Source organism: Hippopotamus amphibius, chromosome 11 (assembly GCF_030028045.1).
Source record: "Hippopotamus amphibius kiboko isolate mHipAmp2 chromosome 11, mHipAmp2.hap2, whole genome shotgun sequence".
Lineage (NCBI taxonomy): Eukaryota > Metazoa > Chordata > Mammalia > Artiodactyla > Hippopotamidae > Hippopotamus > Hippopotamus amphibius.
The window spans coordinates 114,992,991-115,013,866 of NC_080196.1; the positions used below are offsets into that span (position 1 = coordinate 114,992,991).

Here is a 20,876-nt window from a genome sequence, read left to right on the forward strand (position 1 = left end):
GAGTGCGCCGGCGGGTGCGCGCGCGCGCCCGGGACGGGGCCGCGGAGCGGGACGCGGCTGGGCGGTCCGCACCGCGAGCGTCTCGGGGACCGTCTGGCTGGGCGGGGCTGCTTCGGACCTGATCCTCTCAGGTCAGCGCGTCGGAGGCCGAGCTCGCGCGGCGCCGCCGGGACCCGGGGGTGGACGGAGAGGGTGGCATCGCTGAAGAAGGGCTCGACCCGTTTACTCCCGAATGAATCACGTTGGCTCAGGCTTTCCAGACGTGAATTTAGTGGCTTTGCTTGTCAAAAGCAGTTTGTTAACAGCAGAGTACTGGTAAGACTCAAATGCCTCCAAGTAATTTATTGAAATTAGTATTTCTAAACATTTTTTACTGTAGTGAACTATACGTAATATAAAAGTTACAGTTTTAGCCATAGTGGCATTTAGCACGTTCACGTTATTGTGCGGCCATCCCCGCCCCAGATGCTTGTTCTGTTGTAAAGCTCCGTTGAGGTATTATTCACCTACCACGAAGTGACGCGTCCATTTAACAGAAGATGGTTTTTCACAGAGCTGTGGAACGCTAACATCTGACTGTGGGGATTTTTCATCGCCCAAAATCCTGTGCTCCTTAGCAGTCAGTCCCACATCCCTCTCCTCCCTTTGGCTTTTGGCAACTGCCAATCTATCCTGGACATTTCCTGTAAACGGAAACATAATATGTAGTCTTTTGTGACTGACTGCCACTTAGCATGATGCTCTCAAGGTTCCCCCACACTGTAGCAGGCGTGGACACCGCTGACCCTTGCACAGCAGGGGCTTGAGTTTATGCGTACTGCGTGATCTGCCCTTGCTTAGAATCTGCAGGTGGGGAACCGTTGATAGGAAGGGCCAACTGTAAAATGATGTGTGGAGTTTTGACTTCACAGAGGGTCGTCATTAAAAGGTCAACTGTACTTAGTTCCTTTTTGTTGCTGATTAGTCTGTTGTTTGGATATATTGCATTTTATCTGTCCATCAGTTAATTGACATCAGGGTTGTTCCCGCTTTTTGGCTGTTATGAACATTTGTGTACAAGTTTTTGCATGGATTTAAGTCATAATTTCTCTTGGGTATATGCAAATAGGGCAGCTGAATCATATGATAATTATGTTTAATGTTTCGAGAAATTGCCCAACTGTTTTTAAAAGTGGCTATACCATTTTACATTTCCAACAGCAATGTGGTGGCGTTAGATTTCTCCACATCTTTGTCTACTCTTGTTATTTGTGTGTTTCTGTTTTTGGTTTTTTAGAATGATATCCTGGTAGTTGCGAAGTGATGTCTTATATTCGTTTAGTTGCATTTCCCTAGTGGTTAGTGATATAGAGCATCTTTTAATGTACTTATTGGTTATTTGGAGAAATGTCTATTCATCTCCTTTGGCCACTTAAAAATTGATTAGCTGTCTTTTTATTATTGAGTTGTAAGAGTTCTTTATATATTCCAGATAGAAATCCCTCATCAGATCTATGATATGAAAATATTTGCTCACATTTTGTGAATTGACTTTTCACTTTTTATTGGTATCATTTGCGGCATAAAACTTTTAAATTTTGATTAAGTCCAGTGTATCTATTTTTCCCTTTGTTGCTTGTGCTTTTGGTGTCATATCTAAGAAACCACTGCCTAAGTCAAGATCATGAATATTTACTCCTCTTTTCTCCTTAGAGTTTTAAAGTTTTAACTCTTGCTTTTAGGTCTATGATCATTTTGAATAAATTTTCATGTATGGTGTTAGGTAGGTGTCCAACTCTATTCTTTTGGTTTTTTGTTTTGGTCGTGCTGCATGGCTTGTGGGATTTTAGTTTCCCCACAAGGGACTGACAACTTTGTTCTTTTGTATGTGGATATCCAGGTGTCCCAGCACCATTATTGGAAAGACTTTTCTTTCCCTATCAAATTGCCTTGGTACCCTTGTTGAAAATCAACTGACTTTAAATATAAGGATTTATTTCTGTAGTCTCAACTCAGTTTCATTGATCTGTGTGTCTGGCCTTATGTCAGTACCACACTGTCTTGATTAGTGTAGCTTTGTAATAAGTTTTGAAATCAGGATGTGTAAGTCCTCTGACTTTGTTCCTTGTCCAGATTGGTTTGGCCATTCTGGGTCCCTTGCATTTCCATACGATCTTTAGGATTAGTTTGTCAATTTCTGTTAAAAAAAAAAAAGCATGTGAGATTTTGATAGGAATTGTGTTGAATCTGTACACCAATTTAGGGAGTATTGCCATCTTAACAATATTAAGTCTTCCAATCCATGGATATGGGCTGTCTTTCCATTTATCTAGGCCTTCTTTAATTTTTATGACTTTTATAGTTTCTGGTATTCATGTCCTGCATTTCTTATTAATTTTATTCATAAATATTTTATTCCTTTTGATGCTATTTAAATGGAATTATTATTTTAAATATTTTTAGATTATTCATAATCAGTGTATAGAAATAGAATAGACTTTTTCACTTGTTTTTATTTTGTTATTTCTTCCAGTTTTATTAAGATATAATTGACATACAGCCTTGTATAAGTTTAAGGTGTACAGCATAATGCTTTATTTATGTACATCATGATATAATTATCACAGTAAGTTTAGTGAGCATCCATTATCTCATATAGATACAAAATAAAAGAAAAAGAAAAAATATTTTTTCCATGAGATGAGAATTCTTAGGATTTACACTCTTAACAGCTTTCATATGTAATATACAGCAGTGTTAATTATATTAATCATGCTATACATTACTTCTCTAGTACTTATTTGTCTTATAACTGGAAGTTTGTACCTTTTGACCATCTTCTTACAATTCCCCCTCCCCCAACCCCCCACCACTGATAACCACAAATCCTATCTCTTTTTCCCTGAATTTTTTTGTTTGTTTTTTGAAATAATTGACCTACAACACTATGTTAGTTCCTGGTGCACACATAGTGATTTGATATTTCTATACATCACAAAATACAGTTGATTTTTGTATAATGATCTTGTATTCTGCAACCCTGCTGAATCATTTATTATTTTGAATAGTTTTTTAGTGGATTCCTTGGAATTTTCTATGTATAAGATCATGTCATCTGCAAACAGGGACAATTTACTTCTTCCCTTCCAATCTGGATGCTTTCTGTTTTTTTCCTTCTCTGACTGCCCTGGCTAAAACATTCAGTACAATGTTGAACAGAAGTGGCAGGAGCAGAAATTTTGTCTTGTTCCTGATCCTGGGGGGGAAGCATTCAGACTTTCACTATTAAGTATGATGTTTGCTGTGGGTTTTTCACAAATGCCCTTTATGAGGTTAAGGAAATTCTCTTCTATTCCTACTTTGTTGAGTGTTTTTTGTTTGTTTGTTTGTTTAATCATGAAAGGTTGTTAGGTTTTGTCAAATGCTTTTTCTAATGCATCTGTTGAGATGATCATGTGAGTTTTGTCCTTTATTCTCTTAATATGGTGTACTACATTGACTTTTGTATGTTAAACCAACCTTGCATTCCTAGGATAAATCCTACTTGGTCACAGTAATTTTTCAGAATATGTTGCTGGATTTGGTTTGCTAGTATTTTATTGAAGCTTTTGTGTCTGTAACTTAAAAGGGATATTGGTCTGTAGTTCTCTTTTGGTATCTTTGTCTGATTTTGGTAATAATGGCCTCATAGAATGAGTTGAAGAGTCACCAGTCCAGCCAAGAAAAATCAATTATTTGACCAAGTCTCCCCATTTCTCCTTCCATTTCCTCAAAAAGTATCTGATCATTCAGAAAAAGGGAATAAATAGGCAAAATCATCTCTGAGTTAATCAAACTTACTGAATTACATTTTGTCTTTAGAAATTGAATTCTTCATTAAAAAATGACTAAACATAAGCATTAAATAATGCAGTCTGGAATTCTCAAGTAAGAGCAAGACACGTGTTTGTGGGAGAAGATGTCCCTGTGTCTCCTAACTGAGAAAGGATACACATGTCCAAACAGAGTGCCCATTCCTGCAGAGCAATTGGCTTGAGTTAAGTTGAAAACAAGGCAATTTGACCGAACTAATTGTTACTAATAAAAAAATCACTGGAGAGCCTTATTACTCTGTTAGAGGGATTTGCAAATGTTTTAAATCAAATATAAGACAATGTTAAAGTGAGACTTTCCTTTCTCTCAAATTTCAGCAGAGGCCCCACGTTGAAGATAAATGATTTAAAATGCCATATTCCAAATAAAGAAACTAGACCAGCTTTTTCCAGATTTTGCAGAGGAAAGAATAGTTTACACACTCTTTGTCCATCACTCTTGAGGATATAGAAAAGGAGGTAAGAAAATGTGTTGGGGAAAAATTGTGACATAATTTCTTTGGAGAAAGTTATAGAGTACTGTATAGTCCCATTCTCATTCTCTTCTCTTGGAAAGAGAGGGATGCTTCCATCCTGCCTCAAGCCAAGCGAAGGAGTTCTAAAAGAACCCCTCACTTTGGGTGGGAAGTGGTCAGGAGGCAAAAAACCCTGTCACCCAGGACTGTATGCTTAGCTGAAGAAATTTCTACATCCAGGCCTGATAAAGAGACCAGAGTTGAGCTCTTGGGAGAAACCCTCAAATTTATACAGTATGCTCTTTTTGAAAGTGGCCAGTGCTCAACCTTTCTTACCCTAAGAGCAATGCAAATATCCAGCTGCAAAAAAAAATAGATAAACTGAGGTGTACTTATTGATATTATTAGCTGTAAAGATGAATGACTAAACCTCCATATATAAACAGGGATGAATCTCACCTACTGACAAGCTTAGAAAAAAAGCAGGTTACTACATAAGGTAAAATTCCATAACATAAAATGCAGACAATATGTTATGTAGGCAGATTTTATATCTATCGATCTATATCATAAAATTCAAGATAGGAGTTACATCTGGAGCAGCAGGGAGTGGCACAGGGAAATTCAAAAGTAATGGTAATGGTACATTTCTTAAGTTTGGTGGTACACAACCAGGGGCTTATTTTATTGCTGTTTTCATAACATGCATATTTTATAATATTGTGTATTTATAACATGTATTTAATTTAAAAGTTAAGGCAAGTTTTATCAAATTCTAATTTTTGCCGTTATATTTACTTCCAACTGAACACAGCAGGGATTCTGGCAATTTGTGAATTCTTCTTGCTGGACCAAATTCAGTAGAGCCCTCTGGGTGCGTAGTTGGTTGGTAATAAAACTCCAAATAATCTTTTGTGACTACAGGTAGTATTCATTTTTGCAAGGCGATGCTTTCTCAAGAGCTTTTTTATGATCTTGAGATAGAATAGTAAAACTCTATGTCCTCTTTCAGTCTAGACTTTCCAGACAGTTCTAAGAAGCTTTCCTCCCTTACTTGTATTTTACTTATTCTTTAGTTATTCAACAAATATTTATTGAGCATGTACATGTCGCAGACAGGATATCACATGCTGTATCAAGAAAAAGAGCAATAACAAGACTGAGTCCCTGCCCTCACGGAGTATAGTCTAGCAGAAGGCCTGACATTACACAGATTATACACTGAATTTGGATTCACAACAGAGTCCTAAAAGTAAAGAGTTTAGGGTATTAAGAGAACATTTAGCAGGAACACACTGAGTTTAAGGAGTTCAGGAAAGGCTTAAGGATGTGATGCTTAAATGGGGACCTGCAAGATGACTGAGAACTATGGGAAGATCTGGGGTCGAGTCCAGGCAGTCAGAGAACAAGTCCAGGGCCAGGAGCATGGCAGTTTGGGGCAATGTGCAGCTGAAATGACCAGAGCACACAAGTGGTTTGCTGGGTGAACAGGCCAGGGACAGATAATGGGACCTCTGTGCTTAAGATTTTGGACTTTGGGCTTCCTAGGTGGCGCAGTGATTAAGAATCCACCTGCCAATGCAGGGGACACGGGTTCGATCCCTGCTCCGGGAAGATCCCACATGCCGCGGAGCAACTAAGCCCGTGAGCCACAATTAAAAAAAAAAACAAAAAAGAAAAAAAAACATTTTGGACTTTACCATATGAACAAGGCGAACTGCCATAGGGCTTTACGCTGAGGATTAACATGTCAGATTTCTATGTCCTTCTGGCATCTGGGCTGCCACGTACAGGAGAAAGGAGTGCAAAGGGAGTACTGTGAGAGGGGAGATGGGAGCCTAGCATCAGGGTAATGGAAGCTGTTGGCTTGAGAGGTCTGCCAGAGACGAGTTCTGGGCTGGAGATAAAAATTTGAGAGCCATTAGAGTAGAAGGCAGGGAGGGAAGCCAGGACACTGGATGAAACACTCATCACTGTTTCCTAAAGAAGACTAAAATGATCCATTACTTGTTCTTAGTAATACCATTTAGTCATTTTAAAGAAGATAATACCACAGATCTCCCCAGATAGTATTATTTTTGACTAGGTGAGTAAACACATGAGTTGATTTTTAATTTACTTGGTGGGGGGGAGATGAGTAACAACACAGGTGGTGTGTGACTATGAAAAGTGGCTGACTCGGTGACGTACTGACCCAGAGCGGTGGGGACACAGGAGAACCCTGGCAGGTGGCTTGGAGCAGGGCCCGGGCGGCGCCGCAAGGCAGGAGGCCTCTTCCGGGGGGCAGGCGGTCGGGATCGCAGAGAAGCCAGCGAGGCGCCAGCGAGCGGACCCTGCCCGACAGTGCGCATCCCCGTGACGGCCGACTGCTCTACCAGTAAAATGGGTTCAGTCGGGAACGGAGAAAACTGCAGTTTAAAACTCACACTCTAGGGCCACCCACAGGCCAGGCCAGAGAAGAGAGGAGAGGAAACGCTCACGGAGGAGAAGGGAGGTCGGGCGTGGCTGCGTGTTACAAACGAGGGCCCGCGGGCGCGTCCCTGCCGCGGGCCGGGCTGCTCCGAGGCCGAGGCCTCCGCCCCGCAGGTAGCGAGGCTTCTTCCTGCTGGGCCTCCGGTCCGCGGGCAGTGGGCCCAGGGCGGCCCCTCCGGCCCCCCGGCTCCATCGTAAGTCAGGTTCCTGGGTTTTAATGTTCACACGCCCCACGCTAAGGCGGGCCAGCAACCCTTCCCACCACACAGGGCCCACACGCCAGCACCCAGACCCGGCTCCTGGGGGAGGCTCCACCCCAGGCCCTCCCGCCAGGGGCGGGGCCGCGGGAACCGGCCCCCTCGGGCGGCCTCTCGCACGCGCGCTCCCGGCGAAGGTGTGGGCGCGGCCTAGCTGCATGGGGCGGGGCTAGCAGACGAGGCTGGAGCTGTGAGGCTCGGGGCGTGGCCGGGAGGTGTGGTCGGCGGGCTTGGGGCGTGGCCTGAGGGCTTGGGGCGTGGCCGGGAGGTGTGGTCGGCGGGTTTAGGGGTGTGGTCGGCGGGCTTGGGGGCGGGGCTGGGGCGGGTTCCGGCGGGGCGGGGCGGAGGACTCGGGTGGGGGCGTTGCGCTCTTCGACCTCGCGGTTTCTCGGTCCAGGTCTTGCCTGGGAGGCTGGGTCCGCGGCTGCGTCTTTTAAGTCTGGGGTCTTCTGAAAAGGTAGACGTGCCCCCTCGGATGTCGCGTTGTGCGCGGGAGACGGGGCCGACCGACTGACCTCGGACTTCACCGGGGGCCGGTGGGCAGCATTGGAACCCTAAAACCCTGACGAGTTTAATAAGGAAAATCCAACTTTGCTATTTACACCTGCCTTGTTCTAGAGAAGCCTTAGGCGGCTTCAGAGACTCTGCGAGAATCTAAAGTTCATTTTGGACAAGTACTTACTGTTTCCTAAGCTCCAGGCAGTGGCAGATTAAGCTTTAAATGAGTAAGATTCGTGTACCCACATCAGATTTTATAGTTTACTTCCCTACGTGAATCCAGTGTTGTTGTTGTCTTTTTTTAATCTTGTCTTTTCTTTAATGTTTAGCAAGCCCTGACAAACCATTTCTGAAGAGGGAAGCAACTGTTTTTGCTGAGACTCATTGTGTCGGTATTGGTTTTAAATTACATTGGATTTGTTGATACCTGGTGACTGGAGAAACCTCACATAAAAGATGTAAACAGTGCAGTTTTCATTAAGCCAGAACTAGCAAACACACCCTCAAGGATATGCCCTTTGGTACATCTTAATCTTCTGGGTCCCCTTACCTAGTCACGCGTGAGTAGATTGTTTTCCAGCAAATCCAGAATATCAAGCTAAGGATGATTTAAAAGGCAGAGGGGCTAACCATTGCATCAGCCACCCCTCGTTGTGGAGCATTCTTTTTTTTCCAGGCAGTTTTCTGAGCCTCTTTGGAGCAGAATCTGGGCTGGGGATCTGTAGAGGACAGAGAACAAACAACTTTGATTTTATACCCTTGGAGAAGGCAGAGGACTGCTTGGTGGGTGAAATGAGGATAGACTTTGAAAGGGATTGGAGAGAGGATAAGAGGACCAAGTGGCAGGGAGAGAAAAGTCAGTGGGCGCCAGTTTGAAGCAAGTCTTGGCACATTGGGAATGTGAGGATGATAGGGGTGGGGTGAGGGTGATAGAGGTGGGGAATTGGACTTACCTCTCAAATATTTTTTTAAAATTGATTTATTGATTTATTTATTGGCTGCGTTGGGTCTCCGTTGCTGCGCGTGGGCTTTCTGTAGTTGTGGCGAGCAGAGGCTACTCTGTGTTGGGGTGTGCGGGCTTCTCATTGCGGCAGCTTCTTTCGTTGTGGAGCATGGGTTCTAGGTGCTTGGGCTTCAGTAGTTGTGGCATGCGGGCTCAGTAGTTGCTCCACAGCATGTGGGATCTTCCCAGACCTGTGTCTCCTGCATTGGCAGGCAGATTCTTAACCACTATGCCACTAGGGAAGTCCCTCACCTCTCAAATGTTAAGAAAGGAAGCTTCATGAGGAAATAGGATTTTAAGAAATGTTACTGTGTTGTATGAATTCAGTCTCCCTCTTTGGTGTAAGTTTGGTGTTCCTAGGCACTTGGGTTAAAACATCAGTAACTCCCATTCATTGAAGGCTTGCAGTTGGTTCTCTGGGCTCTGAATGTTCTCTTTCACTGTCAGGGCCACCATGCAAGGCTGTCTGTTCCCCTCACTACGCTGGAGGATAGCAAGTTTCAGAGAGAAGCACAGCCAGGCACAGCCGCCTGTACCCAATGCCCAGCTCCTCGTTTGCTTTTGGTCCTGGTTTGTCCTCTCTCCTGCCCTCACCCCGTCTTTGTTTCTTTCTTTCTGTCCCATAAACTAAAACATATTTTTATTGGTTGCAGTTGCTTTTTATTTTAATTTTTGCTTTTTAAGTTAAAAATATCTTCCTTACTCTCCTGCCCCTGCCCCCCTGCCCTCACCCCTTTTGTGGTTCGAGTTCATTCTCTCTGTACTTATGTTACCCTAGCGCTCCTCCTGCCCCGTCCTCCTCTGAGCCCAGAGTCCAGCTGAGCAGTCGCAGCCACTGGTCACGGGTCTGCATGCCTCCCTCTGTACCTCCCTCTTGTGAGTGCTGTACAAATGTCAGTCTTACCTTCTTTTGAAAGAAGAGGTTGGAAGTTTATTCTACTTTATTTTTCTTGCTGGGTCTCAATTTTACAGGGACTTTAAAAGAAGAAAATCCTGAATTGAGAGCCTTGGGTCTGGTGAAAGCAATTTCAATAAAGTAAATAGATATTCTTTTATTTTTTAATTAAGCAATCATTTTGCAAGGAGAAAATAATTTTTAATCTATGTTAGCATTTCAAATTAAACAGCGTAAGGAGAATGCACATAGCAGTTAGAAAACGTACGTCTGAACTATCACTCTGCTAACCAAGAACATAGCTGTAAAATTCTCTGTTTTTCCAAATTCCACTCCTGGGTTTATCTTTTGACTTAGACAAAATGCATGTGTCTAAAAATACACCTACTTTGGGGTGAGTTCCTTTGTGGTCAGAATGTTCCCAACCTAACCATCGTGTTAATCCTGTGTATCCAAGCACACCTGCCAGAGGCACATCCACTTAGCTTTATGCAGAAATTTGGGGAGGAGAATGAAATGTGATCTTAGGGTGCAACTATGAAACACTAGCTGTTGGTATCACTCCAGTTTCACCAAGAGCGCAGGAAGCCTGGGAGACCCTTGATTAGCTGCAGAGCTGTGCCAGAGCCAAGTGCTCGTCTTTCAGCCCTTCCCACCCCCCTGAGCCCAGGAATCAGCACCAGCAGCAAACAGGGCTTGTGCCCCCTTCTCAGGAGTCATTGGTGGAGGGTCCCACTTCCTGTCTTGTGCTCCTTTGCTGGACTCTTGGCTGTGAGTGGAGCTGGTCAGAGGCTGGTGCTTGTGAAAGGAATTATAGAGCAAGAGACAGAGCCCAGGGACTGAGTGAGCTCCTGAGTCTGCCTGGTGCTCCCACCCCTGCTATGTCTGTCTCTCCCTCTTCACATTTGGAGCAGCCACGAGGCACTTGGAGCACCTGGGATCTTTTCCGTGGACAGCGCTGACCTCACGGTGTGATGCGTGTGTCCTTGCTCCACAGCCAACGGCACAGCAGTCAGGGATTGAGCCTCCCGTCTGTGAAAGGAAACTCAATCTTATCTTGAATGAAGCTCTTTTAATTTTTTTTACTGGAAGTCCAAAGAGTAAACACAAATTGCTTTTTAGCCCATTATGCTCTGAGCTTTGAACACACTTTAAACATTTTTAGCTGTTTGTGACCCAAAGATAAAATGCATTCACTAGCCTCAGCTCTTGAAATCAACTGGTTTTCTTTTTGGAAGAAAGTTATAAAATGTTAAAAATATATCTTATTTTTAATTGGGAACAAAAAACATAAAACATTAATTCATCTGACAGACAATAATAAATACCTTTTACTTTCACAGTAAAAATGGTCAGTTTTATTAGTATTTACCACATACCTAACAAATTATCCTAAATTTTAGTGGGTGAAAAAAAAACCAAATCTCTTTCATCCCCTATGTCTTCAGGTTGGGAAACCAGGAGTGGCTTCCCTGGGTGGTTCTGGCTCAGGGTCTCTTGGGCAGTTCGAGTCAAGGCTTTGGCCTGGACTGTGGCCATCCCAAGGCTCCCCAGGCCTTTGGCCGGCCCCTCACGTTCTGCCTCTCACTCACCTGGGCCTCGGCACAGGGCTGACTCCCCGAATGGCCCTGGCCTCCCCTGGGGAGAGGGGGGGAGCAGGAGAGAGCAGTGACCCCCTTTAACTTCTGCTGCATTCTCTTCACCAGAAGCACATTCCAGGGTGGGGGTCGCACGAAGGTGTGATCACCAGGAGCGGTTATTGGAGGGAGGCCCGGAGGCTGCCACTGTAACTGTGTCCAGGTTCGCTCTGCTTTGCCGCAGGACAGGCCAATGAATCTGAGACAAGGTGTTCAGCCAAGGAATACTTTATTTGGAAAGCCGGCAGACCGAGAAGATGGCAGACTAGTGTCTGCAAAAAAACCATCTTATCGAGGTCTGGATGGCAGTTTCCTTTATATTATCAGAGGGGAGGGGTGGGCAGTAAAGTTACCAGGGTTATCAGTCTTGCAGAACATCTCCAGGATGACTAGCTTCCGGGAAAGGATGTGTTAATTTCTTCTTTCCTGCAGTCATTCACATGTGGCTAGGGTTCCCTGAGTCAGTCCATAATGTATAATTATAATAATAAAAGTAACAAAAAGCAAAGCCGAAGGGCAGTAATGAAGACCCATGTCAGATGGGGAGGCCATGATGGGGCCATGATGGTGGCATTGGTACCTTCAGAGTCCAGGTCTGTTGCGTTTCAGGAATTTATCCAGGAAATAAAATGAATTCCAGCCTTGTTGTGATTTAGAAAATCTACAGGGCAGTAGAAGAGCATGTGGGTCGTTCTCTTGAAGACCCTCTTCTTTGACAGTAGCAGTTGCGTGTGTCTTTCTGCAGGCCATGGGCGATCAGGACCTACCTGGCGTTTTGGTGTCTGGACTTGAAGGACCTCATGGTATATGTGAAGATCATGCTGGAGACCTGCAGAAACACTTTAATCTCATTACCATGCAAGAATTTTTGGAAAATAAAGCACAACTGGGTCCAAAGATCCAAGCTGTGTACATCTGGGGCGGAATGCCGGCCATTAGCCAGGAGCTGCTGCGCGGCCTGCCCTCCTTGAAGATCGTTGCCAGCGCAGGGGCGGGTCTGGACCACCTGGACCTGGGGCTCATTGCCAGCTTTGGTGTGAAGGTGGCCAACACGCCACACGCCATTTCCAGCCCCACAGCAGACCTGGGGATGGCCTTGCTGCTGGCCGCAGCTCGCAGAGTCGTAGAAGGTAGACAACCAGGAGATGCTGGTTTTCCAGAGATCAGGTGACAGATACTTAGTATCACACCCGATAAAGCCCTGATCTCTTCACACTGCCTCCGGAACTTCGTTGCCCTGGGTTGGAGCCACTCTCGGTTGTTGCAGCCTAGTCAGGGCCTGGCTCAGCACCCGGGCACGTGCAGTCCGTGTGGTCTGTCTGACGCACTGTTTTCTCCTCCACCAAATTCCCCTTACGATGCGACGGGGGTACCTGTGTGTGTGAAGTGGTTTCAGTGCTGCTGTGGGAATGCCCTCGGGGTAATTCATTAGCCAGTCAGCACGCTGCCCCAGTGAGCACGCTGTCCGCAGGTGAGCCGGCGGACCCCACCCCTCCACGCTCTGGGCATCGCCGGGAGGGGCAGTGCAGCGGTGCAGCACTTGGCCGTCATCCCGCTGGAGCTCTGGGGTGAAGGGGCTTGAGGAAGGAGGAGGTAGGAACCAGGCTGGTGCTGTTTCTGACAGCTGGTTCACACAGGCACGCCCGCACTCACACAGGCACACACAGACACGCCTGCACAGTCACACGCGTGCACACACATACCGACACACACCAAAACCAACAAATTTTAATCAGAAATCCTCCGTTAATGTGAAAAGTTGCTGTTTTAAAGCGTTCTGCTTGGGGACTGGGTTTCTTGAGAGGAAACTGCCCTGTTCCTGTCATCCTGTCTAACCTTCCTCCTGTGAGGCAGCCTGGTGAGGGTGGTGGGGACTCTGTGCGGTGCCGTCCACTCGGCCACTGTGCGCCTCGTTTACTTTAGGTCATCAGCTGGCTGTTTCGCCACGTACAGAGAACTTTTCTACGAACTGGATGGGTCAAGACGTGACCAGGGCCACTCTGGGAATTGTCGGCATGGGCAACGTTGGCTATAAGATCGCTCAGCGGGCCAGAGCGTTTGAAATGAGGATTCTCTATCACAATAGGAAACGCAGGTGAAATTCAGCAAATGGACTTGAAATTAACTGAACAGAACTTATACCATCACTGCCTTAAATAGGGCTTGAATATATTATTCCTCCACTTTTCATGTGATTCCCTATTCCGTCTCTCCAAAAAGTAGGACTGATGATCAAGGAAGGGATGGTGGTATTTTTGTGATTACCTAGATAGGTGGCAGATAATCTCTTCATTGAAAAAATTTCACCAAAGGAAAAAGAGATTTTGGCTCACCTACAGTTGCACTCTTTTTGATCAGGGGAGATGCTGTCTGCACCTTAACACGTAACACGCGGGTGTGCACTGCCCCCACAGCATTCAGCCCAGCACCCTGTCCTGCTGCTTCTGTCTCAAAACAACCCTCAGACCTGCCTGTTCACTCTCAGTTCACGGATGCCAGCTGCCACCGGCCTAGGCCCGGCCTTTCTCACTTGGATACAGTCCGCTGGGGCTGCTCTCTGCTCTTGAACGCCAGCCCCTTCTGCAGACCAGCCAGATGATGGCGCTGTTCACAGCCTCGCAGTGGCTTCCGTTGCCATGGAATAGATTTCCACTCCCGAGGCAGGGTGAGCCGGGAGACCTTGCATCAGGACTGCCCCCTTTGCAGTCGCCGTGTTGCACGGTGGACAGTGGCGAGGCTTCGGCAGCTGTCACAGCTCCCGGTGCGGTGAGGGCCGACGCAGAGGCCGGAGTCCTCCCAGGACAAGGCATGTGATGTGGGCAGGGCCTTGGCCATTCCTCTTTCCTCCAGGCGGCCCGCTGACCAAGGCACGTAGAAGGAATTCATATAGTTCTGTATCCCATATCTGTAGGGCAGTAGTGGCTACCAGGGACACTGTAATCTCTTGGGGCTTGGAATTTCTGTTGAAAACTCAGCTGCCTGGGGTGCCCCGAGCAGGAGTTAGGATTGGCCCAAAACAGAGCACACGACCCTGCCTGCACCTGATCCTTGGGTCCTTGCTCTCTGTTGAACAGATGGCACTCCCAGGCTCGCTCCCATTTTGTTGTTTTTCTCTGGAAATTCTGATGTGTTTGCCCATTTTCAGCAATGCTGGGCATCACGTCTGACCCTGCTGGGCTTGTACCAGACTCGGGGCTCAAAGAGGAGTGAGAGCAAGCTCTTGACCTCAAAGGCTCGCAGTCTGGTGTGAACCGCGCCCCCCCCCCCCCCCACACACACACACAGGGCTCAGAGCATCGAGAGGTGCCCACGGGGTTTCCACAGGTGAGCCCTGGCCTCAGGGTCCAGCTGCCTCGACCCACATGGGGGTCTGGCCCAGTGGAGGACAGACTGAGTCTGTGCCTCCATCAGAAGCTCCTTCCTAGGGCACCTGGATGAATTTCTAACTACAGAATGTGGTTTTTCTCTCTCGTTCCCTTCATAGAAGATCGGAGGAGGAGGACGCTGTCGGGGCCGCTTACTGTGAGAGGCTGGAAGACCTGCTTCAGCGATCTGACTTTGTGATGTTGGCCATGAGGCTGACGCCCCAGACCCAGGGCCTGATCGGGAGGCGGGAGCTGAGTCTGATGAAGCCCACCGCCATTCTCGTCAACATCGGCAGAGGTACTGGCTCCACTGCTGCGTGGAGGCTGGGGGCTGTGCAGGAGGCCCCCGCCCCCGCCCCGGGCCATTCTCTTAGCGTTTCCAGCCAACCTTAGCCCTGAATGCTCTGAAAAGTCCACTGGTGGGTGGTGAGTGAAATGGCTTTTATTTTCTATTAGAAATATTTCAGATTTTTGTCTTCACATCATTTTGAACCTCAAATGAGTAGCAAAAAGAATGAGAGTAGTACCCTGTGGGGGTTTCAGGTCCAAGTGTGGGCATCTCCTTGGGTAGGGGCATCACAGTCCAACCTTCCGGGTATAATCAAGCAATTGATGGGGATGAATTTTCTGAGCCTCACTTTTAACTTCATGTTAGTTTATTTGGTTGGTTATTTGACATTTATGTAGAGCTTTCTGTGTTTGCGCACAGGAGGCAGTAGGCCCCCGTGCTATAACCAAATTTTCTGGTCAGTGCGCTGTTTGCAAAGAAGAAAGACGGAGTCCTTGACGCTGGGGGTGGCAGCACACCTGAGGGTCGGTGCTGGCATCAAACACGCAGGCGGGCTTACCTTTGGGGTCAGGGACTGGAGGACACGTGAGACCTGGCACTACCAGCAGCCACTTGTGCCTCTCATCTGTAAAATGAGGAAAACAGTGCTTGCCTTGAAACCCCAGAGGGCCAAGCTAGAATGCTTGAAGATTCTCTGAAAATTCAGGCCCTGTAGATGAGCAGAAAGGACCTGCTCATTATGTGCTTTTGGTAATGTCAGAGGTCAGTGACAAAGTAAAGATTCTGGAAAAACAAAACACCCCAGGAATGGGGATGGGACTAGGTTTCTCCACCAGAAGCACAGGCAGGCTGGATGCTGTGTCTAGACCAGTAGGGCAGCTCGGCCTGCCAGCTGGAAGGGGGCTCCTTGCAGGTCTCTGCTGGAAGGGAAGGGTTTCCTTCTCAGCTGCTGCTGCTCAAGCAGGCCCTGCTACGTTGTATTTGAAATGCAGTTATGGGTCATGTTTGTGGCTATTTGGTTTTTTAGGTGTGTGTATAAAACTACTGCCTGGGGGCTGTTTTCTGGAACCCCATGGTGGTTTTGGAAGGTGGTACAGTGAAGTGGCAGGGCCCAGGCTCAGGGTCAGACAGACCTGGGCTCAGATCTGGGTGGATGCTTTAGAAGCATGTGACTTTGGCTGAGCATGTAATCTACCAGCCTCACGGGTAAAGTGAGTATTGACTTTTGCTGGGTAAGTGGAGGGACAGCGTCCGTGAAGGGTTTAGTGCACTGCCTGGCACGTGGCAAGCTCTCAGTGTCCGAGAACGAATTGGCAGAATGGTCATGTGCTCTTTGTCAAACCTCTGACAAGATCAACATGTGTTTGAACAGTAGCGAGTGTTACCAGAGTGCACTGCCTAACTGCGGGGCCTACAGTGGAGGGGTCTTATCCACCCAGGTCTGTTAGTTGATCAAGACGCCCTGGTGGAAGCCCTTCAGACCGGGGTCATTAATGCGGCCGCGCTGGACGTGACGTACCCAGAACCCCTGCCCAGGTAAGGAAGCGGACAGGATTTCTGGATCCACGTGGGGCAGTCCTCGGACAACTGCTGCTTTTGGCTTTTGCAGCCGTGTTGAGCGACATGGTGCAATCATGTAAGGTCTTGGCCTTGGAGGGCCTGACTCACTGGTTCTGCAGTGGGTCAGGCCTCTGCCTCAACAGTGGCACCGCCAGGGTGCCCAGGGCCCAGACCCTGCGGACAGACACTGCACAGAATAGTCTTTCTCATATCGAGTCAAATAGTCCTCCCTTTACCCACTGACCCTGGTGTGCCTTCTGGAGCATCAAAGGTTATTATTCTTTTTACAAATCTTCATGTATTTTAAGACAACCACTGCATTTCATCTTAGTCTTTTTTTTTTTTTTTTTTTTTGGAGGCTAAATATCTTCATATCTTTCAAGTGTAGCTTAAGTGATGTCATTTCCAGACCCCTGCCTCTGAGCACTCTGGATTTTAGTCCTTTGAAAACGTGCTCCTGAGAATGGCACACAGCATGCACGTCAGGGCCTGATCACCATAAACTGCACAAGGCTGTGTTAGCAGCACCTGTCCTTGAAGCCTCACTGCACCTTGTTTTTAGTCAGCTGCAACTGAAATTGTTATTCTCTCAATTGCTTATGTGTGGAATTTTACATTTATTTGTATTTTATTTCATTTGCTTGTGTGTTTTGACCCAGTGATCCAGCCTGTTGGGACTGGAGTCCTGATTCTGTCATTTATTTTGAATATTGATGCTGTCATTCATTAAACCAGCTATTCCTAACTTTGATTCCTCCAACTTTGATTTCTACCCAGTAAGCAAATAACTGTCAGGTGAATGTTTGACATTATGACCAAATTTAATACCTAAGTTTATCGAGATTGGACATAGAACTTACAGACATTTCTGAGAAAAACAATAATTTATTCAGAACAGAGTTTCTCAAAATGTCATGTGGAGAATTTCAGGGGGTCTGTGATTTTTTTTTTCCTTTTTAAAGATCTAATTGGCTTTATTTAATAATTCTTGAATCAGGTAGCATCCTACCTAGCAAGTAGAGAGGAGCTTCCAAGTAAAAACTATTTTCATGACATTGTAAGATGATATTTCCACTCATGTTTCTCACAAGTGTATGTGGAGTCTTCCAGAGACTTAAGGACATGTCGATGACATCATCACTCTGACAGCTAATGAAATGTGTGCTTCTGTATGACTGTATTAAATTTTTTTCAGTTTTAACTTCTAATACAATAAATACTGATAGACATAACCCTCATAAACACATGTTCTTTGGGGTTCTCAATTTTTAAGAGTGTAAAGACCAAATGAGAGAGCCACTAATCTAGAACAAAAAATAATTTTAGACAGTTGCCAACTTACTCAAAAACAGAAGTCATGTGATCACCCCTGCTACCTAGCCTGCTAAAATGAGCTTTTACTCACGAGTCACAGGGCAAATACCACGGTTATAACTCAAAGCTTAGTTTATCCCAATAGGTGATGCACTCCCAGTGTCCCACGTGATACCATTTTTGTAGCCAAAAGCTTTGACAATTATTTTATGAATAAGTTAAATATTTAAATACCCATATTAATTTCTAACCTGTATATTTATGAGATATGTTTGAGTTTTCCTCTTGGCTTTTCAGGTTTTGATGCTTCTTACTGTGAAAAATTAATTTAAAAAGTAGGAAATCTGTGATTATTTAGTCATACTACATGAGTATTCTTTGCTTTAGAAAAGGATTTACTACGGATTATTTTACAAAGAAAAAATTCATTTGCCAGTAGTGCCAGGCGTCCCCAACATCACCTTCAGCCTTAATGATTTCCTAGAAAGACTCGCAGAACTCAGAAAAGCTTTTATACTCACAGTTACAGTTTATTACAGTGAAAAGATATAGTTTAAAATCAGCAAAGCCAGAAAACTCATAGGGTGTAGTCCAGTAGAACCAGGCTTGAACTTCCACTTGTCCTCCCAGTGGAGTTGTGTGGACGGTGTGTACCACCTCCAGCACTGCTGTGTGACAACACACGGGAACTACTTCCAGCCAGGGACGCTCATGCAAGCCTTGGTATCAGGAAGTCGGTCGTATAGGCGTGGAGTGCCCACATGTCTGACACTGGCTTCTTAGTCTCCAGCCCCTGCAGAGGTCAAACTGATACAGATTGGCCCAGAGCTCTAGGCGAACAAAAACAGGCATTCACCACAAATTAAATAACAAGCATAAACTATCTGACTTTGCTCAAGGCCCCACGTATAAGACAGTCTTACCGCGCAGCACAGCTCAAGGGCTCACAGGTCATCTTCCAGAGGCCAGTCAAAGGCCAGTCCTTTGTTTGGAATGTACAGTGTTCAGGATCCCCGAGCCTGCTTGTTGAGTTCTTTACTACATAGGCCACCCCCTGGCCTTGGCCTAGGCTGTCTCAGCGAGATGATATTTACTGGAGTATCTACACTTATTACAGTATTTTTATGATAGATACAGCAACAGTATCAATGTGACTACGCCTAACATTTGGAGGAGCCAGTGTGGGGCAGGGACAGACATAAAGCAACAACTCACCGACTGTATTTTTGTACCAGTTTGATTACGCATCCCCCCCAACCCCCTGATCTACCACTATTTATACGTTATGATGAATTTGTGTAGCACTGTTTCGTATACAGGTTGGCTGATACTTAGCTGAATCTGGTATTTCCTTAGGCCGTCATTTCCCACAGGTCATCAACATCAGAATCAACATCTGACTGACACACACGAGGTGCTTACCTCTTACCAACAGTGCCAGCGTCACATCACCCTGCAGTGTCGTCATAGTACAGCGCGGTCGCATACAGCGAACCCATAACAAACGCCTTCTCAGCCGAACTGTCTCTTGCCTATACACCCGATGTTATCATGGGCAGGTGTTGGAACAGTTGGCTGTGATTCAGTTCTTTCTGGGTTCCAAGTCAGTTGGGACAAAGCCAGTCACCCTGTCTCAGTTCGCACCCTTGTACTGTTTTCCATTGTGTGCTGTTCTAGAGCAGGGCCCATCTCCTTCATGAGGGAGGATGAGTGTTTCTCAGAAGAGTTCCTCCCCCTGCTGATGGTACCACAGGATATGCCTTACCTCAGTCATTCCTGGAGGTGAGGGCAGTCGTGCTGCATTGCTGTGAACTACAGGTGCCCCCAGAAAATGTCCACATGTTTGGGGGTCCATAAGATTCCGAAGGGTGTGCCCCTAGAGCCTCGTAGCTGTGATGGCGGATCACTGCCACTTGGCTACTTTGGTGCCTGTATTACAATAGTCAAGATGCCCTGTTGGGCCAGGTGACAACACTTTCCAAATCCTGGGTGCTATTATCATCCAGCATCATGCTTGACCCACTTCACTAAAACCTCATCATCCTTCCAGGCTGACTCCCATCCTTTGCCTTCTTCCTGGAAGACAGCTGCCTCTAATCTGTTAATTTTAGTTACTAAATCTTTGCCCTCTGAATGCCATTCCCATTAAAGGCACATTTAGCGTCTCCCATGATGTCTGGATCAGCATCTATCTCCCCAAGGCCATTTCTTGTCTTGTGGGTCAGTGTCACTTAAGCCATCATGCATGTTGTGCAATTGTGAACTAATGGCCTGGGTGCAGTTAGGATACGTATTTTACACCCAGAAATGCTGGGTCACCCAAACCGGGGTTAGACGGGCAGTGGTCACACCTAGGTGTCATTAAGAGTACGCCCTAAGGCTCCCACAGCCTTCTCCATCTCAGGGTGGGGGATATGAAACCAGAATATGACATTGAAGAAACCAAACGACTCTGAATAGTTTTCCTCAATTAATCTGTATTTCAGAGATCATCCTTTGTTGCAGTTGAAGAACGTCACTCTGACACCTCACATTGGAAGTGCAACTCATCAAGCAAGACGACAGATGATGGAAAATTTGGTTGAAAGTATCCTGGCTTCTTTCAATGGCCTTCCTGTTCCTAATGAAGTGCTACTTAAATGATCTATGTGGGCTGAGCATTCAGTGGCACGAAAACGTGGCAGATTAAATGGGCAAAAAAACCCTTATTTTGTGTACTGTATGTTAAGAGTCCATTATATAGATTGAATTAATACCACTTAGAGGAAACCTTTAAGGAATAGTAAGAATAGTGACCATTTGTTGAGAGTTTGATAAATGCTTTCCTTACACGTTCATGTCATCCTCAAGGCAGCTGTGTGAGGGAAGTTCTATCGTTATCATTCCTGATGACACTGAGCACAGAGAGCTACGCGTCCGCAGTCCAGAAGCCTGCACTAAGTCCGTGGGTTTCCCCGTGAACTACGCTGCTTCAAGCCTGATGAATTCTGATGGTTTCCTGGATGACAGAGTCCCCCTGGTACTCCAATCACTGTTCATTCGTGTCCGTCATTCAAAAAAGGGACTGTGAGCACCCTGTAGGCGTCAAGTCCTGCTGGAAGTGCCGGGGCTGCTACAGGAAGGAAAGCCCCCGCCCTCACGGCGTCTACTCACTAACGGGAAGGAGGCCGAGCGGGCCCGCGAGCCCGCGACGGGCGCGGGGGAGGCAGGCAGGGAGAGCGCCCGCTAGGACGTCGTCCGGGGCGGCGCTGCCTCCTGCCCGGAGTGGCCGCGAAGCCTG

General features: G+C 46.4%; 1 protein-coding gene across 6 annotated transcripts; it reads left to right on the plus strand.

Moving 5' to 3' along the window:
* The first annotated feature begins 41 nt into the window (after nt 1–41).
* Nucleotides 42–20,632, plus strand: LOC130831984 (probable 2-ketogluconate reductase). Of its 6 annotated transcripts, XM_057700509.1 has the most exons (7): nt 42–315; nt 4,170–4,310; nt 11,814–12,198; nt 12,992–13,163; nt 14,553–14,731; nt 16,162–16,258; nt 20,083–20,294. In XM_057700509.1, the coding sequence occupies exons 3-7, from the start codon at nt 11,817–11,819 to the stop codon at nt 20,237–20,239; spliced, it is 987 nt and encodes a 328-aa protein (XP_057556492.1). In that variant the 5' UTR covers nt 42–315; nt 4,170–4,310; nt 11,814–11,816; the 3' UTR covers nt 20,240–20,294. The 6 variants fall into 6 exon arrangements, with proteins under 6 accessions (XP_057556492.1, XP_057556490.1, XP_057556495.1 ...); XM_057700507.1 differs by lacking the exon at nt 4,170–4,310 and having other exon boundaries at nt 20,083–20,632; XM_057700512.1 differs by lacking the exon at nt 4,170–4,310 and having other exon boundaries at nt 14,556–14,731.
* Nucleotides 20,633–20,876: the final 244 nt, after the last annotated feature.

Bases quoted from the DNA above. Each gene is read 5' to 3' on its own strand.
- LOC130831984 (XM_057700507.1), top strand. From the start codon at position 11,817: ATGGGCGATCAGGACCTACCTGGCGTTTTGGTGTCTGGACTTGAAGGA. The intron at 12,199-12,991 runs GTAGACAACCAG...CGTTTACTTTAG, and splicing joins AGCTCGCAGAGTCGTAGAAG to GTCATCAGCTGGCTGTTTCG. The intron at 13,164-14,552 runs GTGAAATTCAGC...TTCCCTTCATAG, and splicing joins TATCACAATAGGAAACGCAG to AAGATCGGAGGAGGAGGACG.